This window comes from Sturnus vulgaris, chromosome 1 (genome assembly GCF_052056855.1).
Source record: "Sturnus vulgaris isolate bStuVul1 chromosome 1, bStuVul1.hap1, whole genome shotgun sequence".
Taxonomy (NCBI): Eukaryota; Metazoa; Chordata; class Aves; order Passeriformes; family Sturnidae; genus Sturnus; species Sturnus vulgaris.
The window spans coordinates 109,008,609-109,026,678 of NC_142243.1; the positions used below are offsets into that span (position 1 = coordinate 109,008,609).

General features: G+C 40.0%; 1 protein-coding gene across 1 annotated transcript; it reads right to left on the minus strand.

The window, feature by feature from the left end:
- Positions 1-210: 210 nt before the first annotated feature.
- Positions 211-13,049, minus strand: CLUL1 (clusterin like 1). Its single transcript, XM_014871320.2, has 7 exons — positions 12,947-13,049; positions 11,493-11,641; positions 9,656-9,823; positions 7,299-7,743; positions 5,920-6,057; positions 1,489-1,703; positions 211-378 (listed from the first exon to the last, which is right to left on the minus strand). The coding sequence occupies exons 1-7, from the start codon at positions 13,047-13,049 to the stop codon at positions 211-213; spliced, it is 1,386 nt and encodes a 461-aa protein (XP_014726806.2).
- Positions 13,050-18,070: the final 5,021 nt, after the last annotated feature.

The following is an 18,070-nucleotide window of genomic DNA, read 5'->3' on the forward strand; positions in this document are numbered from 1 at the left end:
TCATCTTGTCTGTGTTTTGCAGGCTAGAACATGGAGTGTTTGTTTGTGTTTTCCATAATGCTCGTGTTTTTCTCAATGTGTCTTTTCTGAGAAGATAGTCTTGTATATACACCATGACTGAATCTTGTTCCAACTAAAGTTTATTGCAATGTAAACACCGCTTACAAAGAAGCGTGTTCTCTGTGAAAGCAGAAAAAATGAACTTACCACTTAAAAATTTTGCTTATATAATTGAAGTGCTCTCCCAGCTATGTATTCAATGAACTCAGGACTCTTGGGATCTAAGTTGGGAGGAACTTTAATGGTGAAAGTAGGTGAAGTCAGAATGTTTACATCTACCACAGTTTCGTCTTTACTGGAGGGATCCCCAGGTACCACCTAGAAGAGATCAGTACTTCAGACACGACAAACTGCTGTGTGCTTTCAATTTTGTTTATACTTACCGTGCCCACTCTCTTTAATTGGGGAAAATTAAATAGGGGAATATTTTAGACTTGTCAACTTTCTTTAAATTGGTTTCTTCTGAAAAGACAGTGGGTGTCTGAATTTATGTAGGTGGTAGAAAGAGCTGACACGTGGCACTGCCAAGACCATATTAAAGAACTGCATGTTAATATTTATACTATGAGCTACATCTATAAAGAGCTTCTGTTCCCCTAATGAAAATTTCTGAACTGTCCCACTAAGTTCAATACAACATTTGTGTGATTGAATTTATTCATTCCTGTGTGTTTTTCTAAATTAGACTTAGTTCTGTAGCTTTATTTTCCAAGAACAGATATCTCAGACTCAGTTGGGAAGTGTGCCTGTCTCCTGTTCCTATTTTGTGATTTTTTTTGGTGGATTGTACCATCATTTTGTATAAAGTTCTGGTATCAATAGTACTAATTCAGTATATATGAGTGGATTTCTGAGTTAGAAGAGAGTATAAGATTTGTCCCTTGCCCAGGAAAATGGATTGAATTTACCGTGGATGTATCCTTGTGTGTGAGACACAATTAATCATTATGTATTTACTGAAATATTGACTGATGCTGTCAAGCATGTGCAGCTTCCACTGCAGAAATCTGTATAACATTTGCCTTCTTTGAACTTTGGAATATATAAGTACAGACAGACATAGATAGCTAGACATTCATCAATCCAGTATGGATGTGTTCATGACTGGTGCAGTGCAATTTAGCTGTGAAGGTAATCTGAGGCCAGTCAAAGCTGCTAGTGTCAATTTACTCTTATCAGACAGTGATTCAGGTTAGCCTGTCAGCTATCCATCAGACTAAAAGGATTTAGAGGAAAATAGTTTCTGATCTCAGGAGCTTCAGCTCATCAAGGGATTACCAAGCATACACAAATTCAAGATGAATAGAAATGTCGTGTTGTTAACCCAAACATTACATGTGTATAAACAGCCACAACCCTCAGGAGCATAAGAATGAGCAAAATGCAGGTTAAAGGCAGCAATAGCTCCCTTCAGAAGACAATCCTTACCTTAACTATGTTGAAAATGTTTTCTGGTCCGATGGTCATGTTGGATAACTCAGACACCCACCCAAATCTTTCTTTCATTTTATTCAGCAAGTAGGAAGTGTCCTCTGTGTGATGCCGAACCACCTGGAGAATCTGCTCATACTGCTCCCCTGAGAGATTAACCAGCTTAAAGGCTTCGTCAAACTTTATGTGCAGCTCAGGAACGTTTGGGCAATCTGTTAGAAAAGACAGTGCTATGTCTCGTACTTCTCGTACTTCGTACTTTTCTTCCTGAAGAAATGAAAACTGTAAAAAAAAGTCTAGCGAGGGGGCATGGTTTGGATGGGTCTTTAAATAGTGCTGAACAAAGAATAATTTTTGCTGACTTACTGTGATAGATTTAGTTTAGACTCAATGACTGAATGAATGCATTATCCCATTTGTTGTATTAAAGTGATTTACCAAGTTTATATTATATAAGGTTTATATAATATTTCATGGCAATAGATTTCCTGTTAATGCTAAATAAGATCTGGTAAATTTTACATATAGCAACTTCATAGTCTTCTTATACATTATGAGGTTTTTTTATTGGCTTATATTCCATTATGAATCTATCCTAGGTATATAGACTGCAAGGCAGGGGCTGACGGAGCAAGTCCCTTCCACTGTAAGAGAAGATCAATTTTGAGTCTGCATGAGGAACCTTAACATATCTACATCTGTGGGACCTGGTGAGTCCAGAGGGAATTGGCTGATGTAGCCACTCTGCATGATATTTGAGAAGTCATGGAAGAGAGGTGGTCTCTGGAGACCAGGAAAATGGAAACATTTAACTGATTTTTAAAAAAGGGTTGTAAGAAGGCCCCTGAGGACTACCACCCTGTCAGCCTCAGCTCTATGCCTGGAAAGATCATGGAACAGATCCTTCAAGAAGCTCTGCTTAGGCACATGGAAGATAGGGAGGCGATTTGGGACAGTCAGCAGAGCTTCACTAAGGGAAAGTCCTGCCTGACCAACCAGTGGCCTCCAGTAATGGAATGATTCCATCAGTGGAGAAGGAAAAGGTAGGAGAAGTTATTTATCTGTACTTCTGTAAGGCCACTGACACTGTCCCTCACAACATCCTTCTCCTTAAATTGGAGAGATACGGATTTGATGGGAGGAATGTTTGGTGGATGAGAAATTGTGTGGATGGTCATATCCAGAGGGTAGTCGTCAGTGGCTTCATGCCCAGATAGACATCACGGACAAGTGGTGTCCCTTAGGATTCCATACTGGGACCAGTACTGTTTGATGTCTTCATCAATGACATGGTCAGGTGGATCGAGTGCACACTTGGCAGGCTCACAGATGACACCAAGCTGAGTGGGTGGCTGACACACCCAGGGGATGGGATGCCATGCAGAGGGACCTGGACAAGCTTGTGAAGTGGGCCCAGGTGAACTTCATGAGGTTCAACAGGGCCAAGTGCAAAGTGCTGCACTTAGGTTATGGCAACTCCTGCTATCATCAGCACAGGCTAGAAGATGAACAGATTGAAAGCAGCCCTGCCAAGAAAGTCTTGGGGGTGCTGGTGGATGAAAAGCTGGGCATGAACTGGCCATGTGTGCACGCAGCCCAGAAAGCCAAACACATCCTGGGCTGCACCAAAAAAATCATGGTCAGCAGGTTGAGGGAGGTGATTTTCCCCCCCTACTCATAAGTCTCATAAGACCTCTGAAGTACTTCATCCAGGTCTGGAGTCCTGTATTGGTTTGGCACGGCCCGGTTTTAGGTAGCGGGGGGGCCACAGAGGTGGCTTCTGTGAGAAACTTCCCACCATGTCCAGCAGAGCTGATCCCTGATGGCTCTGAGGATGGACATGCTGCTGGCCAAAGCTGGGCCAATGAGAGAGGTTGGTAACACCTCTGTGATAACATATGCAAGAAGAAAATTGAAACAAAGTCACGGGGTTTTGCTTCTTGTCAGAGAAGAGGAGGAGGTGAGAACACATGAGGGAAACAACATGGAGACACCAAGGTCAGTGCAGAAGGAGGGGAGGAGCTGCTCCAGGCACTGGAGCCAAGATTATTCTGCAGGCCATGGTGAGAACATGGAGAGGGAGCTGTGTCCCTGCAGCCCATGGGATCCATGGGGGATGCAGAGATCCACCCACAGCCCATGGGGATCCACAGGGAATGCGGAGATCCACCCACAGCCCATGGGATCCACGGGGAATGCGGAGATCCACCCACAGCCCATGGGGATCCATGGGGGATGCAGAGATCCACCCACAGCCCATGGGGATCCATGGGGGATGCAGAGATCCACCCACACCCCTGGGGGAGATGCTCATGCCCGAGCAGGTGGATGCCTGGAGAAGGCTGTGATCCAATGGGAGACCCATGGAGAGAGGGGGCCCTGTTTCCAGGCTGGAGCAGACTGTCCTTGGAGGATTGCAGCCCATGGAAGAGTGACCCACACCACGGCAGGTTTGGGAGCACTGTCTGCCCATGGAGGAGCTCACATTGCAGCAGGTGTAGTTTGGCTGCTGCTCGTGAGAGTGGATCCATGCTGGGGAAGTTCATGGAGAACTGTGTCCTGTGGGAGGGAAGTACTCCTCTCCCAGAGCAGCAGCAGAAAATCTCAGTGATGAACTGGCCAAACCCCCCTACCCTGACTCCTGTGCTGTCGGTGGGAAGGAGGAAGGGGCTGGGAGGGGAAAGGTGTTTTAAGGGCTTATTTTACATCTCATTATCCTCCTTGGATTCTGTTAGTAATAAATTCCACTTTACAACTACAGTTGAGCCTGTTTTGCCCTTGAAATATTTCTCCCAGTCCTTATCTCAGTCATGAAACCTTCATTAACCTTTTCTTCTTTTCCCTCCTTTGCCCAGCTGTGGCAGGAGAGGGTGAGCAAACAACTCTCGTGGGTGCCTGGCATTGGGCCAGTGTCAAACCACGACAGCTCCTCAGCACAGAAAGACATGGACCTTTTGGAGCAAGTCCAGAGGAGGGCTACAAAAACTGTTAGAAGCTGGGAGCAACTCCCCTATTTATTAGGATGGGTCGAGAGAGCTGGGGTTATTCAGCCTGGAGAAGACTCTGGGGACACTTATTGTGGCCTTTGAATATAATGACCATCAGCAACTGAAGGGTGCCTGTAAGAAAGATGGGGACAAGTTTTTTATCAGGCCCTGGGGACAAGAGGTAATGATTTTAAATCAGAAGATAATGGATCTAGACTATATGTAAACAAGAGGTTTTTTACAATAAGAGTGGTGAAACACTGAAACATTGCTCAGAGAGCAGGTAGATGTCTCATCCCTGGAAACATTCAAGGTCAGGTTCTGTGGGGCTCTGGGCAACATGATCTAGATGAAGATTGGTCTAGATGAGTTGTAAAGGTCCCTTTAACCCCAAACTATTCTATGATTCTGTGATAGAGGTAATTACAAGAAAGCCTGTATTCCTATTATCTTACAATAGCTAAACAGTAGTATGAGACTGGTACCATCTGCCACAAATTCTGAAGATTGCTGCTTTTTTCTTTACTAAAAAGTGGATTTTTAAAAATTTCTATACAATAATATCTCTGTAAAAATTCAATTTCTTTTCTGTCAAATGGGATTATCAAGGGGCACTTTCAAGCTGATGGTACAGTAACAAACTCCTGTCTGCAATATACAGGTGTAGATAAAAAGATAAGTGGTCAGATGTTCTTTTAAAAGTGTTTCATTGTTCATTAATGTTTGCCACACTGGAAATATTCTGAAGACATTTAAGTTTAAGCATATTCATTGGATTTTAAGATCTAAATAATTCTGGAAAGACAATTGTGTTATGCTGCAGTGGGAGTCCTGACAGCAGTTCTAGGGGATCAGTCTGAAGGGTTTTCAGGTGCCCATGGATGGTGCCAGCAGAGCTTTGCCATCTCCTTTTATACGGACATGAAGTCCCCTTTTTGTCCTTCATGTCAGTTCTATTTGCAGACAGGGTTCAACAAAAAGTAATTACAGGCTCTTCAGCACTTGCTTTCCTTGCGAGGAGCTGAATGATGCCTGAGGCTACACCTGGTTGTCAGCAGGAGAAGCGACTGTCAGGAGTTTGAGCTTGTCCTCACTTTCTGCTCAGCACTGCTGCACCCAGGCAGGATCGACTGCTGCCTGACATCTTGCTCCTCTGCAGGATGGCAGCTCTAACAAAATACCTGTGTATTTTGTTACAGGCTGTGGGACGTCTCTTTGGAGTGCCAGCTGTATGTTAACAACTGAGCTATACTGACACTCTGTGGAGACAGTGGGGAAAACTAATTTAAGTCATCTGGAATGAGGAATGGTTACTGTAGCCGTCGTTACAGTAAAAACTCAGTGACTAAATGTTAATTCAAGTAGAAAATTAAAACCTCAAAATCTACAAACCAGTGCTTAATGCATACAGAAAAAAAAAAGAAGAAAAATAATTATTTACCATGCAAAAGATTGTCTTGACATTTCTGGCATCTCTCATGAAACTGTGGGCACCCAGAGGAGTTCTCCCGGAGCTCCCTGCACTGAAGTCTCTGGCGCCCTGACACAATTTTTGAAAACATGCCACTTCTGTCAGGATCTAGAATGAAGTCATAGTATTTTTAGACTGCAGTTAAACTTAGAGTCTTTATAAGTATGCATTCATTACCGAGCCTGAGTGCTAGAATATAATTTCTTGCCCTTAATCCAAAGTATTTTGCATACATCCCTTTCCCTACCCCTCCGCTTCCCCTCCCCTCACACCACAAAAATAAAAAGAATAAATTATTAAAAAGTAGAAATCAGGAGAAGATTCAAATCATGTTTTCTTTCAAGGAATTCATGCTGCTGTAATATATTCCCTTATAAAGGCTTAGGAGCATATTCCCTAGACATAACCAAACAATTGCTAATGTTATTACACATAATTTCTACAATATGTAAGTTCTGGTAAGATCTTTTTGACCCTTAGAAGTCAGGATGTTTCATAATCACATATAGTTAGATGAGAACAGCGTACCCAAGCTTATTTCTGAGGTAACATGGCTTATGATATTGAAAAAAAATAAAACTGTTCAAAAGTCATGTAACTTTGTATTTCCTGATGATCATGTAATGTTTATGTCACCTGCCACTCGGAGTTATGGCATGTGCTCACTGTGATTTCCTTGTAGACAAGTACCACTATGTATTTGTCATATTTGAAAGAGTCAAATATGAGGCTTATTTGTATTCTAAAAGTTGGTCATGGTCCTTTTCTTTCACTGAGTGTCATCACCAATGGTATGCCTAGAATTTTCTGATCGCTGGAAAACCTCATGGCTGGTCCTTGATTGGCTGGTATTTGACTGTCAAATTACATTGCTGCTGTAGCCTGGAATAGGACTTGCAGCTGTCGAGCTGAACTTAGCATCATTTGGCAAGGGCAGGGATATGCCTTGACATCTCACAGAATTACCCTAATTTTTTAGAATTGGTGACCATGTCAATATTGTCATATCCTGACAAGTGCTGAGATTAAATCTGTCAGTGAGCCTTATGAAAACCTGCATCCACCCTGAATTTAAGTGCTTCTGAGGAGCTCCTGCAAATGCTTTGAGAATTGTCATGAAAATCAGGCTATGTAGGAGCCCTAAGTCCCCCTGCAACATTTCTCAGAGATTTCTAGGTAACTTTTATTTGTTCATTTAAATGATAGTTACCCTTGACCCATAGCCTCCAGAGCTTCCTTATGTATCTCACACTCACATACTAGAAACTGAGTAATTCACTGTAGTTTAGCCATCCCAGAGGGGTTGATGTCATTGACAGTGCAGTCAATTTTCATCTTCTAACACTTGCCTTTGGTTTGTTCTGGCACATCTCTTCTATAATCTCTGTATTCATCAAAGACGTCGGTGATCACCTCGCTGACACCTTCGAACACCGTCCTACTGAAATCAAAAACTACCTGTAAGAAGCCGGGCATGCCCCAGCCTCTCTGGGAGCCATCAATTCTGGTGGTGACCTCAGGTAAAGCTGGCATACTGGGGGACTCACTCAAGTCCAGGTCAGACATGAAATATGTCTGAAAAGACTGGTCAAATTCTTTTTGCATGTGCTTGAAAAAAATGAAACTTCTGTCAAATATTGAGCCCACATCCGATAATAGCTGGCTAAATAAATTTTCCATCTTTACTAGCTGGGTATCCTCTTTCTCAGGCTTTTCATTAGACTGGATGTCTTTTCCTTGTTCTTCATGAAAAGTAAATATGAGTGGAGGTATTTTCCTCAAAAAATCTTCAACCTGTGTATAAGAAGGAGACAGATGAGGAGACAGACAAGTTATTGGTTTCTCATCTCTCAGGTAAGTGTCTCTAATTTTTCTCTTTCAAATACTCATAGAAACAATGCCCTCTTAATAACTGTCAACAAGCATATTCTCTGAAGTAATTTAAGACACTAGACCCCAAAGAGAGCAAGTGCATTCAATCTAAATCATTAGTTCCAAGTCAGATCTGGAGTAAAATTTCTGCCAGTTGCCCTTTTATCTGTGGGGGCTCAAAGTAATTATCAGCATTCTGGTTTCTTCCAACAGATAGCTTGGATTTTATGTTGTAAAGATGTGAGATGCATTTCTGTTGTGTGATGTAGGGAGCAGAAGGTGATTGTTCTCACCTTGGTTTGTAAAAGGTCTGCCCTCTCTCACCACTGGGCAAATCCTCACATCCTTGTGCAAATGGAAACCAGCAAAATCAATAAAAGCAGTAGTTCTGAGTCCATGGTTTTACCATGTAGGAGGCCAAGTGTCAATTCTGCTACTACAGAGTTCCAGTTCCTAGATCTCGGCCACCGGCCCCTGCTCCCTACTTTAAGGCAGGACTTTGGCCTGAGTCAATGGAGAGGTTTTTTGAGCCACACTCCATGGCATTAGAAAACAGATAAGGGTTAAGAAGCACCCTGCTAAAACATAGACGTATAGGTATAGAAAGATATACATATAGATAAAGACAGTTACATATATTAATTTAAAAAAAAACCCAAACAAACAAATAATCAGCTTGATCTGACCACTAGTGCAGCTTAGAGGGAAGGTGAAGTGTGAAACAGAAGTCAGTATTGCTCCTGCTGTCTGTGTGTCCTCAGCCACAGTTATCATCTTTGTCTTCTCTTTTTTTTTTTTTTTATGACTTAGGTTACAACACAATTCTTACTTTGAATGCTTCAAATAAACCAAATAATTAATGGAGGAAGTTACCAAGAGGGTCAAAGACAGTGACAATGCAGTAACTGCAGCATCCACAGACTCTTGAAAATCCAAAACATGTATATGAGCTACCCATCAGCAGTATCTAAAAAGCTAAAAGTATCGCAAATAATGATCTCACAAATTGATATCACAAATTTAATATCTCCCACATTTTTACCTATGCACAAATATTAAACACCTTTGCTCTAAACCCTGCCTGAAACACACCACGTTTAAGTTACTGTATTTTTCAGAACATGGGAGGGGTGAAAGCTAGGGAATCTGGCTAACATTTTAGTAGCAGCAATTACAGTTTTTCTTCAGAAGTTTGTTGCACTTAAATTGTATGCCCAAGCAAAAAAAATGTGATTACAATTGTTAAATTTTGTAGTGATAATGGGCCAGTCAGGAAACCATATTTTCTTTCTACTAGAATTAGTGGAATCTCCTTTGCTCACAGGTTCCTTTATTATATGAGGTTAAGCATTTTAAAGCTTTTATACTTAAAGAGTTTATTTAAGATAAATATAGGAAAGAATGATGTAATAAGTATGTGATTTTTTTTTTTCCCCATGTAATTTTGCTAACTACAGCTACACTTTTAACTTTGCTGATTTTCAGACGGACCATAAAGGTATTTTTCACAAACAGTTATGGACCATCTTAGTGCAAGTCCCGCTGTGATAGAAAACATTGTATATCTGGAATGAGTCTGTTGTAGTTAGGGGAGTCATCAGTTTCCATGGAATCTTGCCAGGGTGCAACTGAACTCATTTTGGCTGAGCATTCCACGACCATAATCACATGTAATCTCTACCATATAACTTCATATTTCCAGACCCTCCAAATCAAATTAATTTTAGTAAGCTGATATAACTGGCAGACCTAGGCATTGAGAAAATAAGATGTGCTGACTTTAAAACTTTGGGTGAACTCAAGACTATTCTCCAGATACAAAATTTCTTCCTACCTTTCTCTTAAAGGTTGACACACCATGTTTGCAAGTTGTATAATATCTCATGCAGGTACTTTCTAAACAAGATTCACATTCATCCCATAGATTTTTCAAGGATACTTGACATTGTCTTTCCTCTTCTTCCAGTTTTGCCTTTACTTCATCCATAAGTCGCAAGGCTTGCTAAGTAAGAATAAAGATTCAGTTGAAGGCAATTTTCAGATTCGTATTCTAAGTACTTACCCCAGTGTTGATCACTCATTTTGGCTATTTATGGCTCCTTTTTTTTTTGCTAATCCCTAACCACTAGGGTAGGTTGCCTTCTCAGCTGCAGTCACATATGGAGGGAACTAAAAATTGAAAACCTTTTCCTTATAGGGTTTCTCTGATTTTTCTCTCAGGGGGCACAGCCTACAGAAACAAATGGATCTCTACAGTCTACCAGGATTTTTGATGTTAAGAAAAAAACTCACACATCATTCTGTGTAAGAATTCAACCTCCCACATGGTCATGTGTTCAACTCATGTTATTTTTTCTCCATATCATCTGAACAGTATTCATCTGTCCCACAAGTATGTTTCTTTTCTCTACCTTTAAGGTATTGATATTTCAAGAGGGTAGGCCCTTGCCATAACGTCTTTCTAATGCAGAAATATTAAAAAGTATAAAACTCTGCTGTTTGTGAGTGTACTAATCAAAAGGAGATTCTTTTCCTGCTTTTGTCAAAGTGTGAGGCACTCCTTCTATACTGAAGGGCAACAAGATACATTTTACAATGCTGCTTCTATTTACTTCATCAGTTAGGGCACAAAGTTGAGCAGATCAGAAGCAGCATTTTTGGAATAGACTTGGCAATGGAAAGAGAAAAGTTCTTCCTATTGAAGTAGATTACACATCATCAATTTCTCTTTCCAATTGCAACATATTTTAATAGTTTTGGTTTCCAAACAGTGTTCCAAATTATCTCTAAGTATGACAGAAGCCTTTTAATTGGTGGGGCTTATTCCTTTTTGTCAGTATTCCAATAGGGAAGAGACTCACATAAAAGAAAACTTCTGTCAGAATGTGCTTGATGAAGACAGTAGCTGCAGTTTTTGCAATCTATGCTTAGTTATTTTCTGATCTTTCTAATACATTTATTCAGTGTTTTATGAACTCTCACTGTGGATGTAAGTCCTGTGTAAATGGAAATCATGCAGTAAGATCTAACAAGAGCATTGACTGTGGGAGTGCACTGATGTTCCTTGAGATGTTAGAAAGCTATCAAGTATTTTTTGTCTTGCTAATACCAATAGTTTAAATTAACTACCAGATGTTGGGCCAGGAGGGAATTTGCCTTCAAGTTCATTGAAACAAAATTAGGATATTTGTATTTTTTTAAATATACAGTAAACCTCTGTTTCTTCAGATCATGGAGCACATGGCTCTGAGCCTAGGCATTACACTAAGACATCGGAAATTTCCCTGAATCACTGTACTTTCTTTAGAGCACATTATCATTTGTGGCTTTGATGTTCTTCTGCAGATCTGAAGTTTGCCAAGCAAACTGGAAAACATCTTGTGTCCCCAGGAGCATAGAGACACAGAGGGCAGAGCTGCTGGACCTTCTGCACGACACACTGTTCTACAGTGGCCTGCAGTTGCCTTGGTGTGAATTCAGTGAAGCAGGGGTTTTCAGAAACAAGCAGTATGTGCAATTTTCCTCTGCTAGTGAGACAAAGGGGCAGAAGCAGATTTTCTCTCAATCCCTTGACTGCATGAAAAAATGTACACTGCTTGTTTTGTACATACAGTTTGGTTTACATTCTTCTCAGAATAAACGTTAAAACCCCACAGATGCATCTATATTACCTGTTTTTCTTCACTGCTCTTCTTCAAGGTTTTCATCAGATCTATGTGCTTATCTTCATTTCTTTCCATCATAATTTTCATCTGCTTAATACCAATCAAAGCTTTCTTTACCTCTTCATCTACATACTTCTCTCCAACTTCAGATAATTCTAAAAAAAGCCAAATTATACAGTGACTTAATCAGATTTTAACACTATTGCAAATTGTCATGCACTGATGATGAAGGAGAATGAAATAGCTCTGTTTCCCTACAGTGGCAGAGCCAAATCTGAGATAGTGAATGCTGATTAACACAGAGCCAAGACAATTTCCATGAGATAAGAATCTGGCCCAGAGCTTTTGAAAGGATCAGCTGTATGTAACTCAAAATATATATTCAACTATATCACTGCTAAATACTGAAATCCAGAACAATTGATGCTGGTACCTTTGGAGATCATTGAGTCATTGAGACATTGAATTTGCCCCCTGCCCCATGCAAAACAGGGTCAACTTCATCAGGTTGCACTGGCATGATCCTAGGTTTTGGATATCTCCTAGGATCACTCATCAGCTTTCTGATGACATAACTTTTATATTTATCTTTGTTTTGGTAGAAGTCTGTGACAGTTTCCCTCTACATTTTGAACATGTAAATTACAAGTGCCTTCAATCAGTTTTCATAAAAATTCAATTTCTAGACTTCCTGTGAAGTAATGAACGTGGAGTTCTGGTGAAAGCCTGGGCTGGCCCACGCATTGCACCTTGAAGCTCTGCATGATTGCCTATCCTTTATCTGTATTTGTTTTCTTTGTGGAAATACCCTGACTATCACTGGAACTATAGAAAACAGTAAAGCCATATCACCTTGAGACTGCCAAAAACACATTGATCACTTATTAATTTATGTCTTTCTTCCTCACCCCTAACCTTTTGTTTCTTTATTACAGAAATCTTGTCAGCATAGACTGAAGCACAGGATGTTTAATGGTTGATCCTCTTTCTATCCACAAAATAAAGCCATTTTTCGAGCTGCTATTTTCTAAATTAAGTAATTTTATTTCAGTTTTTTATAAAAGCCATGTTTTTCAGTGAAGTATGAAAGAGTAGAGGAAATATTTTCAAAGATTATTTGAACAAACGAAATAGTTCAAATCTCTTGAATTGAGTTTTGGATTTGGCTTATATTCTGACGATCTGCAAGGAACCAAATAACCTATAAAAATCCTGTAAATACTTTTTTTTTGGCAGGTGATGCTTATCTCTTAATCCCTTTACTTTCTCATCCTGCTTGTTCTTATCTTCCTACTCTGTGTGTGTGTGTGTGTGTAGGCATGCAATCAGCTTTATTATGGTTTCTAAGCTGCACACATACAAGTGGAACTTGTTGATGCCAGTGAGTGTGGAATTCAGAATGCACGACCCAGCTGGGCCCAGGGGCTTCCAGCACACCCTGTGAGGAAGAGCATACTCACGCTTGAGGTTGTCCCGGAGATTCATTTCCTCCTGCTTGGTCGGTGCGCACTGCTGGCCCCTCAGACACAGCACGTGTATTATAAATATCCAAGAGGACCTCATGTTCTTTCTGCTCAAGAGAAACAGTTCGGTGCAGTAGCATGTAAACATTGTCAGGAAGCTTAGATGTCTAGGTATACGAAGTAAATATAAATATTAACTATAATACTAATTATCTTACAAGATCCCGTTAATTTTGTCTTTAACTACGGTTTCTGAGATGTATAGAGTGCACCTAAATGCTACTCTTGCTGAAAATACATAAGTAAGAAGCTTGACCTCATTTGCAATTATCTATTTAGATTAATTAGATGAATTCCATTGAGTTTGCACAGTGGTAAACAGAATCAGGACATGTATATGTAAAATCAAAAGCTTATGCTACTCAGTCTGTCCTTTTTCTACTTTGTGAAACACACTAATTGCTGATCTCATATTGTGTCCTTAGCCCATATTACAAATACATCCATGTTAAATGCTATTGCCAGTTTTAAAGAGATACATTTCTGGAATGTTGTTCATTTTCTTGTCCTTCAGAATAGGATTAATATAAGAGATGCAATAATAGGTGTGACAAGAAATCAGCAATTAAATCAATTTTGTAAACAAACAGATCAGCAAATGAAAGGAATCCCTACAACATAAAGGAAAGAAATTCCATTTGCTTTCTTTCCCTCCTAAGAGCAGAGGTGAAAAGTTTATTTTTCAGAAACCGTGCAATTGCACTTTATGGTTCTCATCTGATTAAGTGAACACAGTATTCAGATGCCTTGTAGTTAGCCAATATAGCCTTCTTGGAGAAGCAATTATCACCTACAAGAGCATACGTAAATTAAAAGCCTGGATTTGTTTATAGCCTGGATTTGCTTCTATAGTTACTTGCATATTATACCTTTATGTTTACAGCTAAAGACCAATCAGCTTTGCAAGGAAATACAAACACACAACCAAATAAAAGTAAAAAAAACAAGTATATTTACCATTAATATTTTGCACCTCTTCTGCAAAATTGCTCCCTGCGTCAGGAAGGGGCTGGGCTGTGTTCTGATCTAATTTCAGGGAGTGACAGGGATTTTGCCATGTTCTACTTATCTGATGAGAAGGTACTTAATCCTATTAACGGGACGTTTAGTCATTAGGCTGGAGGATTTTGCATGTATGCGACTGCATGTTCATTTCTGTGGGCAAAACCACCAGGGGGAGCGTTGGGCAGAATTGCCTGATTTAATGTAATTCGGAACTGCTACTTTTCTGTAGTCAGTAGCCTTTTGTGTGTTAGGTCTTCCACCGTATTACTTTTTACTTTAGGAGACACCTGCAGCTTATGTTATTAGTGAAATCGATACCGCTAGTTTGGCTAAAAATAGCTTTCAACATTTAATCTCTTCAGCATAGTTTTAGCTTGCTATAAAAACCACTGCATTATATAAGGGCCTTCTTACACCTTCTGAAGGTACAGGAGTTGAAAAAAAGATCAAGAACCTCGATGCAGGCTGGCATATGGGCACATTCTGGAATGAGATTAGCAATTTTTGGTATTTTGTACATTTTGTACTTGGCCATGTTTGGGGGATTTGCCCATTTAATGCTATTTTCTTCAGTTTCCCCATGTCTGTGAAATATGTCTGAGATCTGACTTGTGCAAAGTTTTAGATACTTTGAAATGAGATATTTAAACACCAACAGGTGCTTGATATAAAATATGGACAGATATTGTTAGTAAATATCCCACTTTGTGGTATTCAGCAATACTACTCCCTTGTAGTCAAAGAGGAGTTGGGGAGTGTGGGTATCTGTAGCCCACAGTCTAGGACAGCAACTTTAAGAAAATTCTATTCTGTTTACCTAATCATTCATAAAGTCCATTTGATGATTGATGGCTAAGATTCAGCATGATTAATGCTGCTTAGGCAAGAGATTTGAGGGATTTAGTTTTAAACACATTATCAGAAAGAGTGAAGAATCTATTAGCTCTAATGGGAACTGCAAGTCTCCGATTTGCATTAAAAATTAAGATAACTCCACACTTTTTTTCTGAAAATGACAGATGGAATGGAATATGTAATTTGTTGTTATCTATATGAATTCCCATCTCTCATTGAGTTGCTGCCTACTCCTTGACCAAGACTCATCACTACCCAAAACATTTCAAGTTCTCTTCTGTGGAAATACCAAGCAGGCACCCTTGCAGACATTGCAATCCCCTGGCCAGACTGTTTGTTAAGAATCCCTGGGTCTTGGGTTGAAGCAGAAGGGGCAGTCTCTCTCTCTCCCTCTCTGAACCTCATGCTTGGCTCAGAAGAGAATGAAAATGGAAAACACATTTGCACAAAGGGAGACAATTACAGATGCTTGTGAAATGCGTGCTATTAGCCTGCAAGTGCAATGAATCTAACACTTTAATCTTTCATGCAAGAGTTTGTCCACTCATTTTGGACATTTCTCTTTGATAATATTCATTTACTAGTAGCATTCATTTTCTGGTCTTTCTCAACTCTGTATAGAGAAAGCTTTACTCAATCTGGAGTAAAAAGGGTGGCGTCAACACATCAGTCATAGTTCCCAGGAGTTTGTGAGAAAGCAGGGGGCCTCAGCCTCAGTGGGGAGGGAGAGCAGCACTCCTGCCCCAGGGGAAGAGGCTGGAGAATGCCTCTGGCACATATCCCACCACTACCTTTCAGAAGTGTCTGCTTTCCGAAGGTCTCCTTGGGACTCTCTGGTCAAGCACACACTTGCACCTTGCAAAGCCAGTCCTTAAGCTGATGCTGAGACACAGAGTCCTGGTGTGTGTTGAGCTCCTGTTCTCAATTCAGTTGATTTTGAACATTGCAAAGCATCTTGCATCATCTTAGATGTTACTCCTCATACTTCATTATAACCATTATGTAACTGCACGCAAATAGGCACTACTCTATTGTATCTATTTCTTTTTACAAAACCACAAAATCCTCGTTCTTTGCTCTCATTTTTTTTCATATCTATCTAATGGCTGAAAGAGGAGATGTAAGGAATCCAAGGACAAAATTGATAGAGCTAGTATGTATGTTAAATTTAATCTTGGGCTTAAACTTAACCTTAGAAGTGCACTTAAGAACCCAACACCCTATTCCTGAAAGGCAGCTGTTAATCATGCTTACTCTGAAAAGCTTTTCCTCTCTCATTCTGTTTTGAATTTAATTAAACAAAAATGTCATCAATAATACCTACAGGTTTCATGTAAAATATCCATTCTCTTTTCTTTTAACATTCCAAATCTGATTTTCAGTGACCTATTATGAAGATCTCCATTTTTCTTCTCAGCTGCCATGTTCAACAGTTTGCTCTTATTATTTTATTTTCCTCTGAATTTGAGTGCTTTGATCAGCTATAGTATAGCATGCCATGTCATGACATAGTGCTGACATTTGAAATTTTTCCCACTCTTATACAAGCAGATGATTCAGTGTTTATTGATGCTGGTGAAATTAAAAAGGTACTCTTCTAATATTGAATCACACTAGAGACAATCTGAAGAAGCTGTTAGGAGCTAATTGTAGAAAGTGTCATTTCCCTATCCCAATTTCCTACCCCTGTTATTCCACTACTACTCTACTTTAATTGAGATAGTATTTATCTATTAAAAACATAGTAAAATGGCTTGAAAAGGAATTTCAGTTAAAATAGTTTTTTGCAAGATACTGATAAATTGAAAAGTAAATAATTGTAACAAGATATATAGACATTGAGCTTGAACCAAGCTGAACTTGAGCAATGAGAGTTGTAGCTGCTTTGCGGATTTTTCTTAGGTCCCGTTGGATGACCTCCACAAATGTGCAACATTTTTTCACTATGTACTGTGACTTCTCCCTCTTTGTTGATCCATTCCACCTGGCAGGATTAAGCATCAAGAAATATGTTGAAATGGAATTTCCTGTGTTGTACATCAGCTATAGGATTTTGTTCCAGTTAGATATTTACACAATTGTTTTCTGTTTGTAAGAGCAGTTTCCTACTATGCTACACATTTCCTACACATTTCTTTCTGAGCTAGGCCAAGCATACAATGATCAGGCTGAAAATACCTGTACATATTTATGGACTCTATGAGTCATGGAAAGTGCTATATACTGACATTAAATCTCTTGGTATTTGTATGAAATACTGCCTAGTTCTACGAAATCTTAATTAGCTTTATTTGTAAGCACACTCTTACTTCTACTGCTTTCAATTGTAATTAAATCCTGTGGGGGTTTGTGATGTAATTACATGGCTAATCTAAAGCATGCACAAAGCTTTGCTAAAAGTTAGCACGGGTTTTAAGGCTATAGAATTGAACTTCTGTGCCATAAAAGTTTGTTTTGTTTTGGGTTTTGTTTTGATTTGTTTAAATCCTTCCCAGTGCTTCAGGAGCCCCTGAGTGGCTTCTGCTTTCTCCTTTATTTCAAAGGCTCTCGGAGGCTCCCTGAAGTTCTGTACTCAGTCTTTGAGCACTGCCTGGTTACCTGAAGTTAGGAACCAAGCCCAGAGAGAGAGGCATGCTCCTGAGGTGCTCTCAGTCATGCTGGAAGGCCTCGGACAGTGGAACTGAGGCTGCATTAAGCTGAATAGCTACAGTCAGTCTAAGCTATACATCTTGCAAAAATACCAGCTCAGGCCCTCAGTGTAGCACAGCTGTGTTAGCATGACAGGATCCCAAAGTTCACAAGCCCTGAAGCTCAGCTCAGGCTGACACAATTACTCTGTCTGGAGGAGGGTCAGGCAATGCCAGGTCAGGACTCTGTGCTGTGCTCAATACAAACACAAAACCAGCAGAAGGCAGAAATCAGCCAGTGAAACTTAGAGAATCACGCTGAGAGTTAATGTGGCTTTAGCTGGAATTATTAAGCTACAGCTTTAGGGGTCAACAAGACCAACTTTACAAGACTTAGCATGCTTTAAAATGTATGAGTCTTTTCTGATTTCCTTTTGCTCATCTACCCATGGATGATAAGGGTGACAATTCGGTGTGGAAAAAAAATCTTCCAATTCACTGCTGAAATTTTTTGTTTTCCAAGCCCTTCAGGGCTTTGACACAAAGTTCTAAACCCCAGTCCCAGCAGTAACAT